The 21,065-nt window shown below is 49.5% G+C and overlaps 1 protein-coding gene across 1 annotated transcript; it reads left to right on the top strand.

Annotated features, from left to right (window-relative positions):
* Positions 1-4,651: 4,651 nt before the first annotated feature.
* LOC134395809 (vomeronasal type-2 receptor 26-like) lies at positions 4,652-12,946 on the top strand. Its single transcript, XM_063121969.1, has 3 exons — positions 4,652-4,906; positions 7,952-8,078; positions 12,045-12,946. Exons 1-3 carry the CDS (start codon positions 4,652-4,654, stop codon positions 12,944-12,946), a joined length of 1,284 nt encoding a protein of 427 aa, XP_062978039.1.
* The last annotated feature ends 8,119 nt before the right edge of the window (positions 12,947-21,065 follow it).

The following is a 21,065-nucleotide window of genomic DNA, read 5'->3' as shown; positions in this document are numbered from 1 at the left end:
ATTCTGACAGGTTTACTTGGAATAATTCTGCTGCTGCTGCTGCTGCCCCAAACAGCCTGTGGGATGCTCAAGGCTGAATGTCCCTTGACTTTGCAAAGGGATGAAAGTAGCCTACTGAATCATTACAGGCCTGGAGCCCACCTCGTTAGTGGAATCATCTCTGCGAGAAATGCAATGTTTCTCCCGTACCGTTTCAACAAGCCTCCTTCTACAAGACTTTACTGGTAGGTCTTCATGTTGTGGTGATGAAGTTCCTGCTACTCTACCCAGTACTGATTTTATGACACCCCCTTGGTATGGTACTGTGTAAATCTCTGCTATGTCTTGCATTTGTGGGGCTGGGGGATTTGGAGATGCATCAAAACTAAGGCACAGCTGGGAAAAAACCCACATCTGCTTAAAATACTCTGTGAACAGCTGTAGGAAAACTATTTTTTGGTTTTCCAGATGCAAAAGGCCGGAGCAGTACTTTCCCCTACCTTTGTGGCATATAGAGTGGGGTGGCCATATGAAAAGGAGGACAGGGCTCCTGTATCTTTAACAGTTGCATAGAAAAGGGAATTTCAGCAGGTGTCATTTGTATGCATGTCACACCTGGTGAAATTCCCTCTTCATCACAACAGTTAAAGCTGCCCTCTTTTAAATCTGGTCACAGTACAGCTGCAGTATAGCTCCTGCAGCTTTAACTGTTGTGATGAAGAAGAAATTTCACCAGGTGTGACATGGATACAAATGACACCTGCTGAAATTCTCTTTTCTATGCAACTGTTAAAGATACAGGAGCCCTGTCCTCCTTTTCATATGGTCACCTTAATATATAGTGGTGGCCAAAATTTTGTACAAAAATGTACAAAACTAGAGGATAGTTCTACTCCTTCAAACACTCATTCTCATTCTCTCTCTCTCTCTCTCTCTCTCTCTCTCTCTCTCTCTCTGTGTGTGTGTGTGTGTGTGTGTGTGTGTGTGTGTGTGTTCTGTGTTAGCACAAATATATTAAAAAATCCTTCACCTACATCTATTGAGCAAAGATCAAAGCCACTGTTTCTCTTAGAGCAATACCCCTCTGAATCAGTGTTAGCATGAGGAAAAGATCTCAAAATTAAATCAACTATTGCCTCCTTGATATTTATTCAGGTGCATGCCCTTTTAAAATGCCTACCTGCTTCCTCTTAACTTAACACATGGTCAGGGCAACTGGATTCTCCACACCATTCTTCCAGCTTACAATGTTTTCAACATTTGAAAGGGCTTCTATAGATGCCAACATTTGGATATTTGGCTTACTTTTGTTGAAATGTATGTGTAGCTGTATTTTCATACACACACTTTTCATATGCATTCATTGAAAAAAGTATTGTTTTGTGTTCTTGAAATTTTACAGTAAAAAATATTTTAAAAGCATTTGGGATGATGATGTGATGATATCGGGTATAGGTACAAGGCTGGCTTTGCAGCTAGTGGATAGATTTATTAGGAAATGGTTTGAGAATGTCAGATGTTCCCTGCAAGCTTATCTCTGTAAGCGGTTCCCATGGGAGAAGCTGGTTCACTCCTTTGCTTCAGCCTTGAAGCTGCTGGTTCTCTGGGAACTTTGGAGTCTTTTGGAAAAGGTGGAGACCGCTCTTCAGAGTCGGTTGTAACATCCCACCCTCTTACCACGTGGGCTTGGTTTACAGGTCAGAGTATTGCGTCCAGTTCTGGGCTCCACAATTCAAGAAGGACGCAGACAAGCTGGAGCGTGTCCAGAGGAGGGCAACCAGGATGACCAGGGGTCTGGAAACAAAGCCCTATGAAGAGAGACTGAAAGAACTGGTCATGTTTAGCCTGGAGAAGAGAAGATTGAGGGGAGACATGATAGCACTCTTCAAATACTTGAAAGGTTGTCACACAGAGGAGGGCCAGGATCTCTTCTCGATCCTCCCAGAGTGCAGGACACGGAATAACGGGCTCAAGTTAAAGGAAGCCAGATTCCAGCTGGACATCAGGAAAAACTTCCTGACTGTTAGAGCAGTGTGACAATGGAATCAGTTACCTAGGGAGGTTGTGGGCTCTCCCTCACTAGAGGCCTTCAAGAGGCAGCTGGACAACCATCTGTCAGGGATGCTTTAGGGTGGATTCCTGCATTGAGCAGGGGGTTGGACTTGATGGCCTTAGTGGCCCTTCCCAACTCTGCTATTCTATGATTCTATGAAGTGGCTTTGAATAGGGCTTAAAAGGCTGGTGCAAAGCTGAAAAAGCTTTGCTAGGTTTCATCTCTCAACGCAACGGCTGACCTCCCTCCTGCTTTGGATTCCATCTTCACTTGGGACTCTGAAAGCACTCTGCACGTGGACGCTTTGCTATTTACACTGTGCCATGAAAAGTGAGGCTTTTCATAGACTTGGACTTGCCTATGCTGTGCATTCTGTGTTCGTGCCCAGACTCAGGTGGCAAGGAGTTCCCAGTCCTTAGCAGAAGGATGGGATTCCTGGGCCTGAGGCTTAACCTTTCCTGAAGTCACGCTAATGGAGTCAGTTTAGTAGTGGTAGGCTGAGATTGAGAAGTGTGTGACAGATCTCTCTGCCCGGCTCTGGTGGCTCAGAGCAACCTTTCCTGGGACTTTGCTTTAGGAGATTGGCCGTGTCCCTTTGAGGTGCCAGCGTATGTGGCGTCTGGATAAGCTCAAAGTGGTTATTGGTGTACCCTATTCACCCACCCCCTCTGAATGTTTGCCTTAAAAATTGTTTCAGAAAATAGAGTCTAAAGCTTCCTAACCAGCGTTCAGCTTTAAGTGTGTTTTGGAGAATCTGTAACCATTAAGCTGGTCTACCGTGTGATTTCCTCAATAAAAGAAGCCTCACTGATGTGAGTGTTTCATGTCAGCCCGCCAGCATGTGTGAACTTAAGAGTGTTCTTATAGAGGCCTTCAAGAGGCAGCTGGACAACCATCTGTCAGGGATGCTTTAGGGTGGATTCCTGCATTGAGCAGGAGGTTGGACTCGATGGCCTTGTAGGCACCCTCCAACTCTGCTATTCCATGATTCTATGATTCTATTAATGCCAGAGGGAACAGGCATACATATGACAGATGCTTATAATTTCTCAGGGAAAGCATCACAAAGTACTGGAAGATCCTGTCCTTCCTTTTTGCCATTCAGGACGTCAACAAAAACTCCAGGATCCTAACCAACATCACCCTGGGCTACAACATCTATGAGAACTACTTTGATGCAAGGATGACTTCTGATGCATTATTAGACCTGCTCTCTCCTGGGCAGGGGAATGTTCCAAACTACAGCTGTGGAAGCAGGGATCACCCATTGGCTGTTCTTGAAGGATCTGACTCTGACATCTCCATCCAGATGTCAACCATGATGGGCATCTACAAAATCCCACAGGTAGGAATGGGAAAGGCAGGAGGATTTCCTACCTTTCCTCCCAGAGCACAGGACACGGAATAACGGGCTCAAGTTAAAGGAAGCCAGATTCCGGATGGACCTCAGGAAAAACTTCCTGACTGTTAGAGCAGTTTGACAATGGAATCAGTTGCCTGATGAGGTTGTGGGCTCTCCCACACTAGAGGCCTTCAAGAGGCAGCTGGACAACCATCTGTCAGGGATGCTTTAGGATGGATTCCTGCATTGAGCAGGGGGTTGGACTCGATGGCCTTGTAGGCCCCTTCCAACTCTGCTATTCTATGATTCTATGATTTGCAGGCTGAGTCTAATTCAACATTGCAGTCTCTTCAAAGAACTCAAAAACTATCATGCTGTGCAAACCCAGCCAATGTCTTTTGATTGGTAATGCGACAAACCCTTCATCTGGAAGCACCCACAGTAGTTCATAGAATCATAGAATAGCAGAGTTGGAAGGGACCTACAAGGCCATCAAGTCCAACCCCCTGCTCAGTGCAGGAATCCACCCTAAAGCATCCCTGACAGATGGCCATATTGATGTCCACTAATGGGATGTGTGAGCAGAATGAATAGAGAACTTCAGCAAAGTGTCCTTCTTGCAATAGATGGTACACCTCCCGTCATCATAATGGTGACCATCTCTCCAGTCATTAAGAAATTGGGACGAAAAGGAATAATAATAATAATTTCCAGTCTCTTCCTTTCTTTGCTAGGTCACATATGCGTTTGTCTCTCATATTCTGAGCGATAAAACTCAATTCCCTTTTTTCTACCGAATGGTCCCGAAAGAAGGACACCAATATCTGGAAGTTGTCAAACTGCTCCTGCATTTCAGGTGGACATCGACTAGTCTCATTGCTCCAGACACCGACAACGGAGAGAGGTTCATGAGGACCTTGATGCCTGAGCTGATCAGGAATGGCATTTGTGTTGTTTTCACACAAAGCATCTCAGGATTGAATACCAACTATGTGCAGCTCGATTTTGCTTCAATCAAAAAATGGAGTCAAGTCAACGTCTTTGTTTATTACGCTGAGATTAATTTCTTCTTGGATGGAATATTCATTATACAACAAGGGGTTCAATCTATAAAACCCATTGTGAGGAAAGTCTGGATCACCACAGCTTTGTGGGACATCACCTTGGAGTTGATGTACAATGATCTGTCTTTCCAATATATCCATAGTATATTCTCCTTCTTTAGACCGACAAATAAAAGGACAAATTATGCTGGTTTGGAGCTCTTTCTCTCTGCTATGAAGGAATTTGGAGAGAAAACGTTTAACTGTTCCTATTCCAAGCATGCTTTGTCTGTGAAAGGTTGGACAAGATGCAGAGAGAATGAGGAACTGGAGGCCTTGCCTCAAGAGGACGTGGAGAGAATTCTGTCTCTCGACGACTACGTCATTTACAACACTGTCCAGGCTGTGGCCCGTGCCTTGGATGCTGGTTATTCATCCAGACCCAAGAGGATGGCGGTGGAGGATGGAGGCAAGCTTCAGCCATGGCAGGTAGTCCCTTTCCCATCACATACATCTCTGCTGAACACAGTGATCAATGGTACTTCTCTAGAATAGCTGTCTTGGAATTAGACTTTGTGAAAATGTAGTTTGTTGTTGTTGTTTATTCGTTCAGTCGCTTCCAACTCTTCGTGACTTCATGGACCAGCCCACGCCAGAGCTTTCTGTCGGCCGTCGCCACCCCTAGCTCCCCCAAGGTCAAGTCTGTCACCTCCAGAATATCATCCATCCCTCTTGCCCTTGGTCGGCCCCTCTTCCTTTTGCCTTCCACTTTCCCTAGCATCAGCATCTTCTCCAGGGTGTCCTGTCTTCTCATTATGTGGCCAAAGTATTTCAGTAAAAGTTAAAAACAGTGGACATTAAAAAATTATGCAAAATTTTAAACCATCAAAAAACATAAATACAACAGTATAAAACAGTATAAATGACAGTTTCCTGCCTTTTAATGATCCCCCAAATTTGCCTGGCAGAGTGGCCAGCCTCCCTTGGCTTGAGGGTAAGACCAGGCCCAAGACTGCACAATTCTCCTTAGGAGATAAAATGGTATTTCTGTCTATAGATCTATATAATAGAACAGGAAGGATTATGGGTTGAATCGCTTTCTCAAATCGCTAAATCCACCAGAAAAATAGAATCACGTCCCTTGTATTATTTATTTATTTATTTATTTATTTATTTTTAGGGATGTGCTCCGCTTCTCTTCGGTTCAGAGAAGCAGGAGCGAGGCAGCCTAATTCGCCTCCAGAAAAGGTGGAGGCGAAGAGAGTCAGGGGGGCTGCGGATCGAGGCGAAGAGGATCGCCTCAATCCGGAGCTTCGCCTGCAGGTAAGTGGGGGGGAGGGGGACTAATCTGGCGCTGCTGGTTCCGCCATCCATGCAGCGGCAGCAGCGCCATGTAAGGGAGCAGGGAGGAGGGACGCTTACCTTCCTCTGTCACGGGCTTCAATTGAGGCCCCGGTTGAAGCTGGAAGTGAAGGCCAAGGCTTCTTCCGGCTTCAACCGGGGCCTCAATTGAAGCCCCGACGGAGGAAGGTACGGGGGCAGGGGTGGGGGCCTGGCCTACCTTGTGCCGCTGGTGCTGCCATCCATGCGGCGGCGCCAGGTAAGGGAGCAGGGAGGAGGGACGCTTACCTTCCTCTGTTGCGGGCTTCAATTGAGGCCCCAATTGAAACCGGAAGTGAAGGCCGAGGCCTCTTCCGGCTTCAACCGGGGCCTCAATTGAAGCCCGCAATGAAGGAAGGAAAGGGGGCGGGGTGGGTGAGTGGCTTATCTTGCGGCGGCGCTACCGCCGCCATCCATATAGTGACGGCGGCGAAGCTGGATCTCGCTCTGTGGAGCGGAGTGGGAGACAGGCGGAGCGGCGCGAAGAGGATCGGGCCCGATCTGGATTTTCCAGATCGGGCCACGAAGTGGATTGGGGGGTCCATGCACACCCCTATTTATTTTATTACATTTATATACCACCCCACAGCCAAAGCTCTCTGGGCGGTTTACAACAATTAAAAATGGGAAACATTAAAAGTATGCAAAATTTAAAAACCATCAAAAACATACATATATATATATATATATATATATATATACAGTTAAAAAGGCACACAGAGAAAATTAAGTCTGGAACCAGGCCAATACATGGGATATTCAAACATGAAATGGGCAGAATTTGAGATATCAAATGTAGTGTCTTCAATGCTGGTGTTTCCTTATTTATTTATTTATTTATTTATTGCATTTTTATATCATCCTTTGCCATTCTAGGTTCACACTTTCCTAAGAAACTCTCAGTTTTACAATTATTGTATGGACGGAGTGTATTTGGATGAGAACGGGGACCTGGCAGCTGATTTAGACATCGTGAATTGGGTGGTCTTTCCGAATAGGTCCGTCATTAGAGTGAAATTTGGCAGTATAGAAAGGCGAGGATCGGCAGGTCCCAAGTTCACCATCGACCAGGATGCCATTGTCTGGCCCAAATGGCTCAACCAGGTGGGGAGAAATCATTCCTTTCATTTCACTCTATTTGTTTACGATCTGTTAACCTCTAATAAAAGTAACCAACATCAAGGGTGCTTCCAGAAAGAGAACTCTTAGTGCTACCACTCAGAAGGCATTGTGCACACAATCCAGCTTTTTATCTTGCTTCACTGCATTTGCTTTCCCTTGACGTCGGCTTCTTCTTCATTTCCGATTGGAGAAAACGTGTGTTTTAAAAAGTGCCCATTTTCCCCAGCCAAAAAGCTGTGTTCTTTGCCACTGCCTGTATAACCTCCAAGTGTGAGTTCCATGGGGCTTAATTAGAACAAACTTGTAAAGAAAACATATATACATGTGTTTATGTATACGGAATACGTTATGTATACAGAATACATATACAGACACGGAATAACGGGCTCAAGTTAAAGAAAGCCAGATTCCATCTGGACATCAGGAAAAACTTCCTGACTGTTAGAGCAGTACGACAATCGAACCAGTGACCTAGGGAGGTTGTGGGCTCTCCCACACTAGAGGCCTTCAAGAGGCAGCTGGACAAGCATCTGTCAGGGATGCTTTAGGGTGGATTCCTGCATTGAGCAGGGGGTTGGACTGAATGGCCTTGTAGGCCCCTTCCAACTCTTCTATTCTATGATTCTATGATATAGCACCATCAGTGTGCATTGCACTTCACAGACTATACAAGGACAGATCCCTGCCCCCAAGGTGCTTCCAATCACAAATTTGACAGAGTAGAGAGTTCCGGAGCTCCGAAAAAAAGCTAAGTGGGGGCTTACTTGGTGCCGGGTCCGCCACCACAGAGCTGTGATTTGGATCCGTAGCTCCAGAGCGGACCATAGATGGATTGACGCAGGGTGGAGCGGACCTGATCCAGAAGTTGCATATCGGGAACCGGAGCGGATAGGGGGTCAGTGCACAGCCCTAGTAGAGCGCAGATAAGCAATATGTGGTTATTTCAGCTGCTCGTGGTTAGTTGCAGCATTCAAGTTGAATCCTAGAGGTCCTAAGACATTTTCCTTGACAGTTCTTCCTTCTTCTGCTTAGCCCCTGCCTCACTCCAGGTGCGTGGAAAGGTGTCGCCCTGGGTTCGTCAAGGTGGTCCAGGAAGGGAAGCCAGTTTGCTGCTACGACTGTCCTCAGTGTGCAGAAGGGACCATCTCCACCCAGGAAGGTGGGTGACTCTGCAGGAAAATGGCGCCCCTGCAGAGGAGGGCAACAATCACCCAGGCATTTTCTGTGAAGATTTTCTTCAAGGCATTTCTAAATTTGGATCCTTTCTTACAATATCCATAATTTATTTCAGAAAGCAAGTCGGAGATGAAGTGACCTAGGAAGGATGGGATGGGATGGGACAGGGATGAGCGCCAGCAGCCTGCATGTGTCTTCTTCACTTTAAATCATCTGCACACCCTCCATGGGATGCTTTAGGGTGGATTCCTGCATTGAGCAGGGGGATGGACTCGATGGCCTTGTAGGCCCCTTCCAACTCCACTATTCTATGATTCCCCTAGCAAAAAAAATTCTCAAGTAAACAAACTGAATAATAACATTTTCTGTGAAAGTTTCCTTAAAAGCATTTCATGTACTAAAATTTAGGCATAGAGTTCAGTTTTTCCTTTCTTTTTTGAAGTGTGTTGAGTCTAGAAATACAAAACTCAATCCCTTACATCTCCAGGGGGATCTCAGACCACTTCCTAATTTTAAATTCTTACCCATTGTCTATTGGGTGCTCCTTGTATTAAAAAGAAGAAGAAAGAAAACTCTTTTCTAGATTTCCTTATTTTTTATTTTTTTTAATTTCCATCAGTTATTTCTCAAAATGAGTAGCAAGCATTGACTATGGAGTTTAAAGTGGGCAAGGCCTAGCACCACTTCCCTATATGAAGGGTGACCCTATGGAAAGGAGGACTGGGCTCCTGTATCTTTAACAGTTGCATGGAAAAGGGAATTTCCGCAGGTGTCATTTGTATGCATGCAGCACCTGGTGAAATCCCTTCTCCATCACAACAGTGAAGGCTGCAAGAGCCCTGATTAGTGTGACCAGATACAAAAGAGGGCAGGGCTCCTGCAGCTTTCACTGTTGTGATGGAGAAGGGATTTCACCAGGTGCTGTATGCATACAAATAACACCTGCTGAATCTCCCTTTTCAATAAAACTGTTAAAGATACAGGTGCCCTGTCCTCTTTGTCATGTGGTCAGCCTACCTAAATGCAACATCTGCACTTTAAATCATAGAATCATAGAATCATAGAATAGCAGAGTTGGAAGGGGCCTACAAGGCCATCGAGTCCAACCCCCTGCTCAATGCAGGAATCCACCCTAAAGCATCCCTGACAGATGGTTGTCCAGCTGCCTCTTGAAGGCCTCTCGTGTGGGAGAACCCACAACCTCCCTAGGTAACTGATTCCATTGTTGTACTGCTCTAACAGTCAGGAAGTTTTTCCTGATGTCCAGCTGGAATCTGGCTTCCTGTAACTTGAGCCTGTTATTCCGTGTCCTGCACTCTGGGAGGATCGAGAAGAGATCCTGGCCCTCCTCTGTGTGACAACCTTTTAAGTATTTGAAGAGTGCTATCATGTCTCCCCTCAAAATAAAAATAATTACTGAGCAAGAGGTTTGTGAAACACCAGAATTAGCCTTGTTGAATATGTATGTTAAAGAAAATAGAGAGCTAAAAGAAAAAAAAATACTAAGAGGGTTGATGTTAACAGCCGCGAGGCAAGTAATACCAGGAAGACAGCTCAGATGCTGACAATATCGCTGTGGAAAAAGAAAATCTGGGACATAGCAATAAATGAAAAGTTGACACAGAAATTAAGAACACATACAGGGCTAAAGAAAAGAGACACCTTCAGGACAGACTGGCAAAAATATATAGACTATATATGAAAAAGGAACCAAACAGAATAAGTATGGCAGGAGCCTTTAGAAGTCTATGGGGCTCATAAAAAACCAACAATCCCCTTGAAATATTTTGTCGGACTCATCACAACTAATGAGATAATTCCACTTTGCATGTTAAATGCTGAGATTTGGTTCTGGATGGGGTTGCACTCCCCCTGAAGGAGCAGGTTCGTAGCTTGGGGGTTCTCCTAGAACCATCTTTGTCACTTGAGGCTCAGGCAGCCCAGCTACGCCCGTCTCTGGACAGGGATAACCTGGCTTCAGTTGTCCATACTTTGGTAACTTCCAAATTAGATTACTGCAACGCCCTCTACATGGGGCAGCCTTTGAAGACGGTCCAGAAGCTGCAGCTTGTGCAAAATGCGGCGGCCAGATTGATAGCTGGAGTAGGGAAGTTTGAGCATATAACACCGATTCTTGCCCGCTTGCATTGGCTGCCTACACGTTTCCGAGCTTGATTCAAGGTGCTGGTTTTAACCTATAAAGCCCTACATGGCTTGGGACGCCTTTCCTGACATGAACCTCCCCGTACACTGCGCTCAACATCTAAGGTCCTCCTCCGAGTGCCTACTCTGACGGTAGCTTGGAGGCTGGCAACAAGGCAGAGGGCCTTTTCGGTGGTTGCCCCCCGACTGTGGAATGATCTCCCCGATGAAGCTCACCTGGCACCAACATTGTTATCTTTTCGGTGCCAGGTCAAGACTTTTCTCCCAGGCGTTTTAACAGCAGTTAACAACGTTAAAGTTTGTTTTTAATGGACCCCAGAATTGTTGTTTTTAAATGGATACTGTTGTTTTTATACTGTTTTTTATGTTTTTGATGGTTTTTAAATTTTGTATACTTTTAATGTTTCCCGTTTTTAATTGTTGTAAACCGCCCAGAGAGCTTCGGCTGTGGGGCGGTATATAAATGTAATAAAATAAATAAATAAGTAAATAAATAAATAAATTGATGTAATTGACCAAGCATGGGGATGGAACGGGGAGGGTTATAGAATAAGTATGGACGTGGTTTGTGTATTATAAAATAAATCAATTTTTTAAAAATCAACCATGTACCCTCTGTGTTGAGTACAGTTGATGCAGGTTTAAATGCATGATATACATGTGCGTCATATTCACATGGGAGAACGGTGGGCCCCAACGACATACCTGGCTGTGCAGTCCCAATTGCTATGCAGATCAGAAATAGGACAATAGAGATGGCACCAGGTTTTTGGGGTACCCAGGCAACCCCCTCACCTTCCTGGCACCAGAGCGGCGACTTCCAGCCAGTTGATTCTCTGGTGTGCCAATTTAAATTAAAGCGTTTCCCTTTCTGTGGTTTCAGTAGCAGCAAGCTGAACCAATCAGGAGCTGCCTTTGTGCGTGCCTGGCCAATGAGGAAATGGAACGGTGAAGGCGTGATCTTCGCACCTCTCCGGTGACCACATTGGCTGCACAATCCCCAAAGGCAGCGTCTGATTGGTTCAGCTCGCCCCTATTCAATTTTGGGAACGGAAATTAAAAATATTATTTTTGATTTTAAATGGGACAGGACAGGGCTGCAGCCTTGAACATCCAGGTTGGCACCATGGCACTTTCCTTCAATGCAGTCAAGGGGTCATTTGCCAGCAGACGTTGGGTCTGCTTGCATGTGCTCTTCAACATTTCCCCTGCTTTACCATACTTAAATCATATAGCATGATAAGGTTGGTAACCTACCTCTGGCAGGAAATGGGTATTTCATTTGCCATGAGGTTCTTTTGAAATAGTGAATAAGTAACTCCAGTGTTGGTCTTGGATTCATAGAATCAGAGAATAGTAGAGTTGGAAGGGGCCTACAAGGCCATCGAGTCCAACCCCCTGCTCAATGCACCCTAAAGCATACTTAACAGATTCTGACCTCTTTGAAGCCCCATGCTTGTAATTGGGTGACTTTAGGCCACTCATTATTTTCTGCATCATCAGAGGGATGGACTAGAAGAACTTGGGAGACCGTTGCAAGTCTACGAATCTTATTACTTCTGATCCCTCCTTACCTTCTCACGCAGCAATGTCAGTGTTCAGGGCAGTTATCCTTCCCAGTCTTGCTGCCTGGTCTCCTTCTGTCCATTTCGGTGCAGATGTGAACCTGGGGGTTCTGCAAGCCAAGTGCTACCAATGAAGACCACAACAAATATATTTGATGGGAGGTAGAAAAACAAAGGCTGTTGTGGATATATCAAGGAAACTTTGCTCTTGTTCTTTCCAGATTCAGACCACTGCACCAAGTGTCTAGAAGATCAGCATCCAAACAAGGACCGGGATCAATGCCTCCCTAACATTATATCCTTCCTGTCCTATGAAGAATATTTGGGCATCATCCTAGCTTCCCTTGCCCTATTCTTGACCTTCACAACAGGCTTCCTATTAGGAATTTTCATTAAAAATCTTGAAACCCCCATAGTGAAAGCCAACAACCGGGACCTCTCCTACGTTCTCCTCATCTCCCTCCTGCTTTCCTTCTTGTCCTCCTTCCTCTTCATTGGCCGGCCAAGGAAAGCGACCTGCCTCCTCCGACAAACGGCCTTCAGCATCATCTTCTCAGTTGCTGTCTCTTCCGTGTTGGCCAAAACAATCACTGTGGTGCTGGCCTTCCTGGCCACCAAGCCAGGGAATAGTGTGAGGAAGTGGCTGGGGAAAAGTTTGGCCAACTCCGTTGTCCTTTCCTGTTCCAGTGTTCAAGTTGTCATCTGTACCATTTGGCTGGGAATCTCTCCCCCATTCCCTGACTCTGACATGCACTCCCAGCCTGGAGAGATCCTACTACAATGTAATGAAGGGTCTGCTTCCATGTTCTATACTGCCCTTGGCTACATGGGCTTCCTAGCTGCCATCTGCTTCACGGTGGCCTTCCTAGCCAGGAAGCTGCCTGGGTCCTTCAACGAAGCCAAGCTGATCACCTTCAGCATGCTGGTCTTCTGCAGCGTTTGGGTGTCCTTTGTGCCCACCTACCTGAGCACCAAGGGGAAATACATGGTCGCCGTGCAGGTCTTCTCCATCTTGGCCTCCAGTGCTGGGGTCCTGGGCTGCATCTTTCTTCCCAAGTGCTACATTATTATACTGAGGCCTGATCTCAATACAAAGGAGCATCTCATGATAAAAACGGGATGAATCTGGTTTTTTTTATTGTTACCATACACCCCAATATTCTACTTTCTGTTAATGTGTGTCTGTGTGTGCACACACACACTGTATTCTGTGTATAAGCTTCATTCCAACTTTGGGAAGCTACCAAAGAAAAACATTTTGGCCTTTTGATCTTGCTAGTTATGTATGTTTATTATCTGTACAATTTGGCTGGGCATTTCTCCCCTATTCTAAGAGTTTGAAAAGAGCTCCCAGCCTAGAGAGATCATCCTGCGATGCAAAAAAGGGTCTGTCACCATGTTCAATACTGCCCTTGGCTACATGGGCTTCCTGGCTGCTGGCTGCTTCACGGTGTCTCCCTCTCTCATAATACTAGAACCCAATGAAGCTAGATACAAGAACCCAATGAATACGAGAACCCAATGAAGCTAGATACTAGAATCAATGAATACGAGAACCCATGAAGCTAGATACTAGAACCCAACAGAATCTCATGAAGCTGATTGGTGGGAGATTCAGGGCAGATAAAAGGAAGCCCTTCTTCACACAGAGCATAGTTAAACTATGGAATTCACTACCACAAGATATAGCTGGATAGCTTTAAATGTGAGGAGGGGAGGTTGGATAAATTTCTAGAGCAGAAGGCTATCAATGGCTGCTAGTCCTGGTGGCTATGTGCTGCCTCCAGTATCTAGGTTCACCAGTTTCTGGGAAACATGGGTTTGAGGGTTCTGTTGCACCCGTGTCCTGCTTGTGGGTCCCTGGTCAACAGCCACAAGTTGACCATGCCTGCTGTCTCGGAATGAGTGGTTTATGAGATTAAGATTAGATTAGAATTACAAATGAATATCCAATGATGATATATAGGGGTAGAAAGAATAAACAAAGGAAGCTCATGTCCCTTCAAGGTATGTATGTAAGTATTTATTTATTTATTTATTACATTTCTATACCGCCCAATAGCCGGAGCTCTCTGGGCGGTTCACAAAAATTAAAGGTACAAAGCAGTTGTCCATCCAGTTGTATGTCTGGGTCCCAAGACATACAGAACTTCTCTCCCTGGACCAGAGGAGGGCAACCAGGATGATCAGGGGTCTGGAAACAAAGCCCTATGAAGAGAGACTGAAAGAACTGGGCATGTTTAGCCTGGAGAAGAGAAGATTGAGGGGAGACATGAGAGCACTCTTCAAATACTTAAAAGGTTGTCACACAGAGGAGGGCCAGGATCTCTTCTCAATCCTCTCAGAGTGCAGGACACGGAATAACGGGCTCAAGTTAAAGGAAGCCAGATTCCAGGTGGACATCAGGAAAAACGTCCTGACTGTTAGAGCAGTACGACAATGGAATCAGTTGCTTGGCGAGGTAGTGAGCTTTCCCACACTAGAGGCCATCTGTCTCTGGACAACCATCTGTCAGGGATGCTTTAGGGTGGATTCTTTCATTGAGCAGGAGGTTGGACTCGATGGCCTCATAGGCCCCTTCCAACTCTGTTATTCTATGATTTATGCCACCTCTGTAGTGCATTTATATCAGCTAACACTGTGTTTCTTCTTACGAAATTATTTTTAAGCATTGTACTATGTCGAATACCTAGAAAAGGTCTCCCAGTTGCTCAAACCAGTGAGACAGCCATCAGTCAGGTATTGCAGCAAATGGTCAGGGTGGATTCCTGCATTGAGCAGGGGGTTGGACTCGATGGCCTTGTAGGCCCCTTCCAACCCTACTATTCTATGATTGTGTAATACTATGGCCTTTGCTAGACCTAAGGTTTATCCCGGGATCATCCCGGGTTACGCCTGTTCATGTAAATGACACACAGGATATCCCAGGAGCAGGCAAGGACGACCCTGCGATAAACCTTAGCTCTAGCTAAGGTCTAGGGTTGCTGGGTTGTGGGGATGAGCGGGGCCCCCGGGACCTTTCCATTGGCATCTGGGTCAGATAACCTCACAGAAATTGTAGAATCTTAGAGTTGGAAGGGGCCTACAAGGCCATTGAGTCCAAACCCCCTCAGTGCAGGAATCCACCGTAAAGCATCCGTAAAGCAGTCTCTCTTCATAGGGCTTTGTTGCCAGACCCCTGATCCTCCTGGTTGCCCTCCTCTGAACATGCTCCAGCTTGTTTGCGTCCTTCTTGAATTGTGGAGCCCAGAACTGGATGTGTCTTCATCAGAACAGTTAAAGCTGCAGGTGCCCTGCCCTCTTTTAAATCTGGTCAGTCTAGCATAGCTCCTGCAGCTTTAACTTGTGATGAAGAGGGAATTTCACCAGGTTCTCCATATATACAAATGACACCTGCTGAAATTCCCTAAGAGGGGCCGACCAAGGGCAAGATGGATGGATGATATTCTGGAGGTGACGGACTTGACCTTGGGGGAGCTAGGGGTGGCAACAGCCGACAGAAAGCTCTGGCGTGGGCTGGTCCATGAAGTCACGAAGAGTCGGAAGCGACTGAAGGAATAAACAACAAAATGCAACTGTTGAAGATACAGGAGCCCTGTCCTCCTTTCCATGGTGTTGTTTATTCGTCCAGTTGCTTCCGACTCTTCGTGACTTCATGGACCAGCCCACGCCAGAGCTTTCTGTCGGCCGTCACCACCCCTAGCTCCCCCAAGGTCAAGTCCGTCACCTCCAGAAAATCATCCATCCATCTTGCCCTTGGTCGGCCCCTCTTCCTTTTGCCTTCCACTTTCCCTAGCATCAGCCTCTTCTCCAGGGTGTCCTGTCCTCTCATGATGTGGCCAAAGTACTTCAGTTTTGCCTTTAATACCATTCCCTCAAGTGAGCAGTCTGGCTTTATTTCCTGGAGTATGGACTGGTTTGATCTTCTTGCAGTCCAAGGCACTCTCAGCATTTTCCTCCAACACCACAGTTCAAAAGCGTCTCTCTTCCTTCACTCAGCCTTCCTTATGGTCCAGCTCTCGCAGCCATAGGTTACTACGGGGAATACCATTGCTTTAACTATGCGGACCTTTGTTGTCAGTGTGGTGTCTCTGCTCTTAACTATTTTATCAAGATTTGTCATTGCGCTCCTCCCAAGAAGTAAATGTCTTCTGATTTCCTGGCTGCAGCCAGCGTCTGCAGTAATTTTGCGCCCAGAAATACAAAGTCTGCCACTGCCTCCACGTTTTCTCCCTCTATTTGCCAGTTACCAATCAAGCTGGTTGCCATAATCTTGGTTTTTTTTTGAGGTTTAACTGCAACCCAGCTTTTGCACTTTCTTCTTTCACCTTTGTCATAAGGCTCCTCAGCTCCTCCTCGCTTTCAGCCATCAAAGTGGTGTCATCTGCACATCTGAGATGGTTAAAATCATCATCACCATCCTCATCCAGACGTGGGAAGGCAGCTGTTGCTCGGAGGACGCCCGCTCTCTGCTCTCTGCACACGCTCGGTCGCCCTCGCCCGGCGGCAGATCGTCAGGCAGCCGGAATGCACGCAGGAAGGAAGGAAGGCGGTCCCACGCCGGGCTCGGGGGCGGAAGAGGAGGAGGAGGAGGCGGCGGCGCCGGGCCCGGGCAGAGCGCAGCAAGATGGTGCCTCCGGCGTTGGCCGAGCTGGCGCTGGCGCGGCTGCAGGCGCGCATCGAGGCGCTGCGGGCGTCCCGGGGGCGGCGGCGGCGGCGGCGGCAGGTGAACGCGGGGCAGCGCGGGCAGCCGCTGCGGGCCGGCGTGGAGCAGCTGCGGGCCGCCCTGGGCAGCGCGGAGGCGCTGGCCCGGCGCGCCGCCGCCCCGTCGGCCGAAGCGCAGCGGCTGCTCAACCTGGTGGACCTGGCCGAGGCCCTCGTGGAGAGCATCCAGCAGCGGCGCAGCGCGGAGGGGGCGATGTGGAAGGAGGAGGCGGTGGCGGAGCTGGTCGCGGCCGGGCGGGCCCGGGGCCCGGGGGGCGCAGCGCCTGCGGCGGGGAACCCGAGCAGCCCTCCTCGCGAGGAGGACGCAGCCGGAGCAGCGGGGAAGGGGGCCGAGAAGCAGGCGAGCCCGCGCGACGCCGCAGCGCCCCGGCAGCCCAGCAGCAGCGGCAGGAGGGGCGGCGAGGAGGCGGTGGGCGAGGAGGCGGAGGCGGCCGCCCTGTGCCGCGCCCTGCTGTAGACCCCGGCGGAGAAGCTCACATGGCCGCGTCGCCAGGCCCCGGCGGGCTGCGGGAGCTATCCGCGCTGCTGCTGCTGCGGGAAGGCGGGCGCTCTGGCGGCTCTCCCGCTGCAGGAGGAAAAGGAGGCGGCGGCGGCTGCCCCACTGCAGGGACTCTGTGGCCCACCGGGCGAGCTTTCGGTTTGGGACCGGGAGGTGGACGCCCTCTGGACTGGCCTGAAGAAGGGGGACACCCCTCCCAGCTGCGTCAGAAGGAGGGGGCCCTGCAGGAGAAGCTGGGGGCCCCGAGGGCTGCCCCACTACGGGAGGAGGTGGGGGCCCTGCAGGAGAAGCTGGGGGCCCTGAGGGCTGCCCCACGGCGGGAGGAGGTGGGGGCCCTGCAGGAGAAGCTGGGGGCCCCGAGGGCTGCCCCACTGCGGGAGGAGGTGGGGGCCCTGCAGGAGAAGCTGGGGGCCCCGAGGGCTGCCCCACAGCGGGAGGAGGTGGGGGCCCTGCCAGAGAAGCTGCAGATCTTTCAGAATTTCCTGGAGGAGGAGAAGGAGGAGCAAGTGAAAGAGGGGCCCCCAATGCAGAAGAAGTGATAGCCCTCTTCAAATACTTAAAAGGTTGTCACACAGAGGAGGGCCAGGACCTCTTCTCGATCCTCCCAGATTGCAGGACACGGAATAACGGGCTCAAGTTAAGGAAAGCCAGATTCCAGCTGGACATCAGGAAAAACTGATTAGGAGGTTGTGGGCTCTCCCACACTAGAGGCCTTCAAGAGGCAGCTGGACAACCCTCTGTCAGGGATGCTTTAGGGTGGATTCCTGCATTGAGCAGGGGGTTGGACTCCATGGCCTTGTAGGCCCCTTCCAACTCTGCTATTCTATGATTCTATGAAGGTGGATACGGTGCAGGGCGAGGTGGAGGCCCCGCAGCGGGCCCTGCGGTTTGCCCCACAGGACAAGGCAGGGGCTCTGCAGGAGGCGTCGGGTGGCCTCCGGGATTTCCTCCAGGACGCCCCACTGCAGTTGCTCATTGCCTTGAAGGAGAAGCTGGAGATGTCACAGGAGAAGAGGGTAGCCCTGTTGGAGGCTGTGCGGGAGAAGCTCTCTGCCTCGCGGGGTCCCCCACTGGAGGAGCTGTGGAAGAAGGTGAACACCTGGGCGCCTGCCCTCTGTTGCGTCCTGTGGGAGGAGGTTGACAACCTGCAGAGTTGGGCGCTTTCCCTGAGGCCCGCCTTGTGCTGTGCTCTATGGCTGGAGGTGATTGCCCTGCAGGCCACCCTGGACGTTGCCTTGCGTAATCGCCCTCAGGAGGAGGCACGTGATCTGCAAGGGAGGATGGAGGCCTTGCAGGATTCCCTGGGCGACGGACCCCTGCCAAAGATGGAGGCCCTGGAAGGGAAGGTGGAGGACCTGCGGGACACACCACGGGAGGAGATGGCTGCCCTTCAAGAGAAAGTAGTGGCCCTGCAGAAGAAGTTGGGTGCCCTGTGGGGGGGCCCGTGCAGGAGGTGCATGCCGTACAGGAGAAGGTGGACGTTCTGTATTCTGCCCTGCAGGAGAAGAAGGCCCAACTTTGGGAGGAGATGGGGGCCCTGCAGGAGAAGGTGGAGGTCCTGCAGGAGGCCCTGCGAACTGCCCCATGGGAGGATGTGGGGGCCCTGCAGGAGGCGTTTGATGACCTCCAGTATCCTCTGGGACATCCCACTGAAGGAACTGGTTGCCTTGATGGAGAAGGTGGGCGCCTTGCCAACAAAGAGGATATCTCTGCCGCAGGAAGTGGGGGCCGTGCATGAGGGGGCCCCTGATGGAGGCGGAAGGGGCCAGAGAAACGGACGCAGAAGGATTCCTTGGGACGGAGACCACCCTAGGGGCAGGTATGTCTGGCGGCAAGTTTTTGCCCCCTGGGTCAGTTGTTGGGTGGATGTGGGGAGCTTCCAGGCCAGGCAGAGGCTGTTCAGAAATTCCCACCTTCAAAAAACTTCTTTAACATTGTTAATACTTCATGCAGATTGCCTGTGTGCACCTGCTACACCAGCTACGGCTTCCTGGTCTCCCTCAAGGGCAGCCCCACGTAAAGCCCGTTGCAGGAATCCAGATGGGAAGTTACCTGCGCATGGACCATCGTGGCCGGTTTAGAATCATAGAATAGCAGAGTTGGAAGGGGCCTACAAGGCCATCGAGTCCAACCCCCTGCTCAATGCAGGAATCCACCCTTGGCCAGGAGCAGCTGCAGCGGTGGCTACAGGACCCTTTTTGTGAATGTCCTGGATGAGGTTGCAGAGGGGCGCCCTCATCAGAACCGCAGGCGGCCCAGAGCGAAGGCAGGAGGGTCAAGGTTTGAATACGTCTTGAACACCTGCGTTGAATCTAGGAAGACAAAGAGAATGTCAGGTGGGGAAATCTTAGGCGTAGCGTTAGAAGCTTAGCATCCAAGTCACGGGAAGAAATAGTTCCCAAGAAGCTGACTGGAGGGGGACTCGGGACAGATCAAAAAAGGACTTCTTCACACAGCACACAGCTAAACTATGGAACTCACTGCCACAAGATGCGGTGATGGCCACCAATTTGGATGGTTGGCTATCAATGGCTACTAACGCTGAAGGCTATGTGCTATCTCCAGTATCCGAGGCAGTAAGCCTGTGTGCACCAGTTGCTGGGGAACATGGGCGGGAGGGTGCTGTTGTGTTTTGCGAGTACTGCTGTGCTTTGCCTCGAACGCAGGACCGAACCGAGTGAAAAGCAGGAGGGCTTTGCTGACACCCCCCCCCCTCTCCCTCTGCCCTAGTTGCCTTTCGTGCAGCGTCCCACCGGATCGTCACCCACTTGAACAAGTGTAAGCGGAAGGATTGTTCTGTTTGCACCCTGGTGAAAGGGGTTGTCGCCAGGAGATGGAAGCGGCGTAAGTAGGGGGCGCTCCGTCGTGGGGCTGAGCCGCCACTTCCCCTATGGGAGGGGCAGCTGAGCTCTGTAGCTGTAACAAAGGCGTGTGCCTGTGATGTGGCGAATTCCTTATAGAAACAGTGTCTTAATGGTTCATTGAATGAAAGTATACCCCTGGCCTAATACCACAATACATATAAAAGAAGGGGTTGTGAAAACATCAATACTTTAACCAACCATCTAAAACAGGGGTCCCCAACCCCCGGGCCACGGACCGATACCGGTCCATAGCCTGTTAGGAACCAGGCCACGCAGGTGAGCTGCTTTCACACACACACACCCCACACACACACACACCAGCGTACCTGGGCACTGGGCGCCATCTTGCCTGCCCAGCCGAAGCGAAGCCAGGACACTGGAGTGGGGAGGCGGGAGGGGGGGCTTCCCAAAAGCATCCCCTCACCACCCCCACCACCCCAGGCCTTGGAAAAATTGTCTTCCACGAAACCGGTCCCTGGTGCCAAAAAGTTTGGGGACGTCTGCTCTAGAATACTAATGCACGATCCACAAACGTGTAAGTGGAATACACTGTTAATAATACAGCAATAGAAACTGGAGAACGACACAGTAGTAATAGCAGAATAACGTATGGCACAGTTGTACGCACTGTTGATGAAACGGCAATACGATCTAGGAAACACAATGGTAGATTATTCTTTAAGGGGTTCTCCGCACCACAGGCACACGCCTTTCTGGGGGATCCACTCCTACTTCTGTGAGGGCTCGTTTATTTATTTATTTATTTATTTATTACTTTTTTATACCGCCCAAAAGCCGAAGCTCTCTGGGCGGTTCACAAACCTCTCTCTGTTTCTTAGAGCTCTGTAGCGGTGGCATCGCCAGAGCGCTTGGCTGCATAGGGGGGCGGGGGGCACACGCCCCCCTCTCTTGAGAGGATAGCACAGGGCAAGCCAGATGAACACAGAGGCACCGTGAGCCTGGGGAGGGTGCCCTACCCTAGCCCCCAGCTGTGGAGTCGGGGGGGGGGAGGGAAGGTGGGTGTTGGGGCAGTGCCACTCAAAGAAGCAGGCAGAGTTCAGGGAGGACAGACGGTTGCAGCAACTGGACTGCATAGGCAGCCTCCCCTCCCTCCCCTCATCCTGCCCTCCCTCCCCACCTTGGTTATGGTGGGG

Source organism: Elgaria multicarinata, chromosome 3, assembly GCF_023053635.1.
Source record: "Elgaria multicarinata webbii isolate HBS135686 ecotype San Diego chromosome 3, rElgMul1.1.pri, whole genome shotgun sequence".
NCBI classification, from domain to species: Eukaryota; Metazoa; Chordata; class Lepidosauria; order Squamata; family Anguidae; genus Elgaria; species Elgaria multicarinata.
This window is presented reverse-complemented; position numbering and strand designations above follow the sequence as displayed.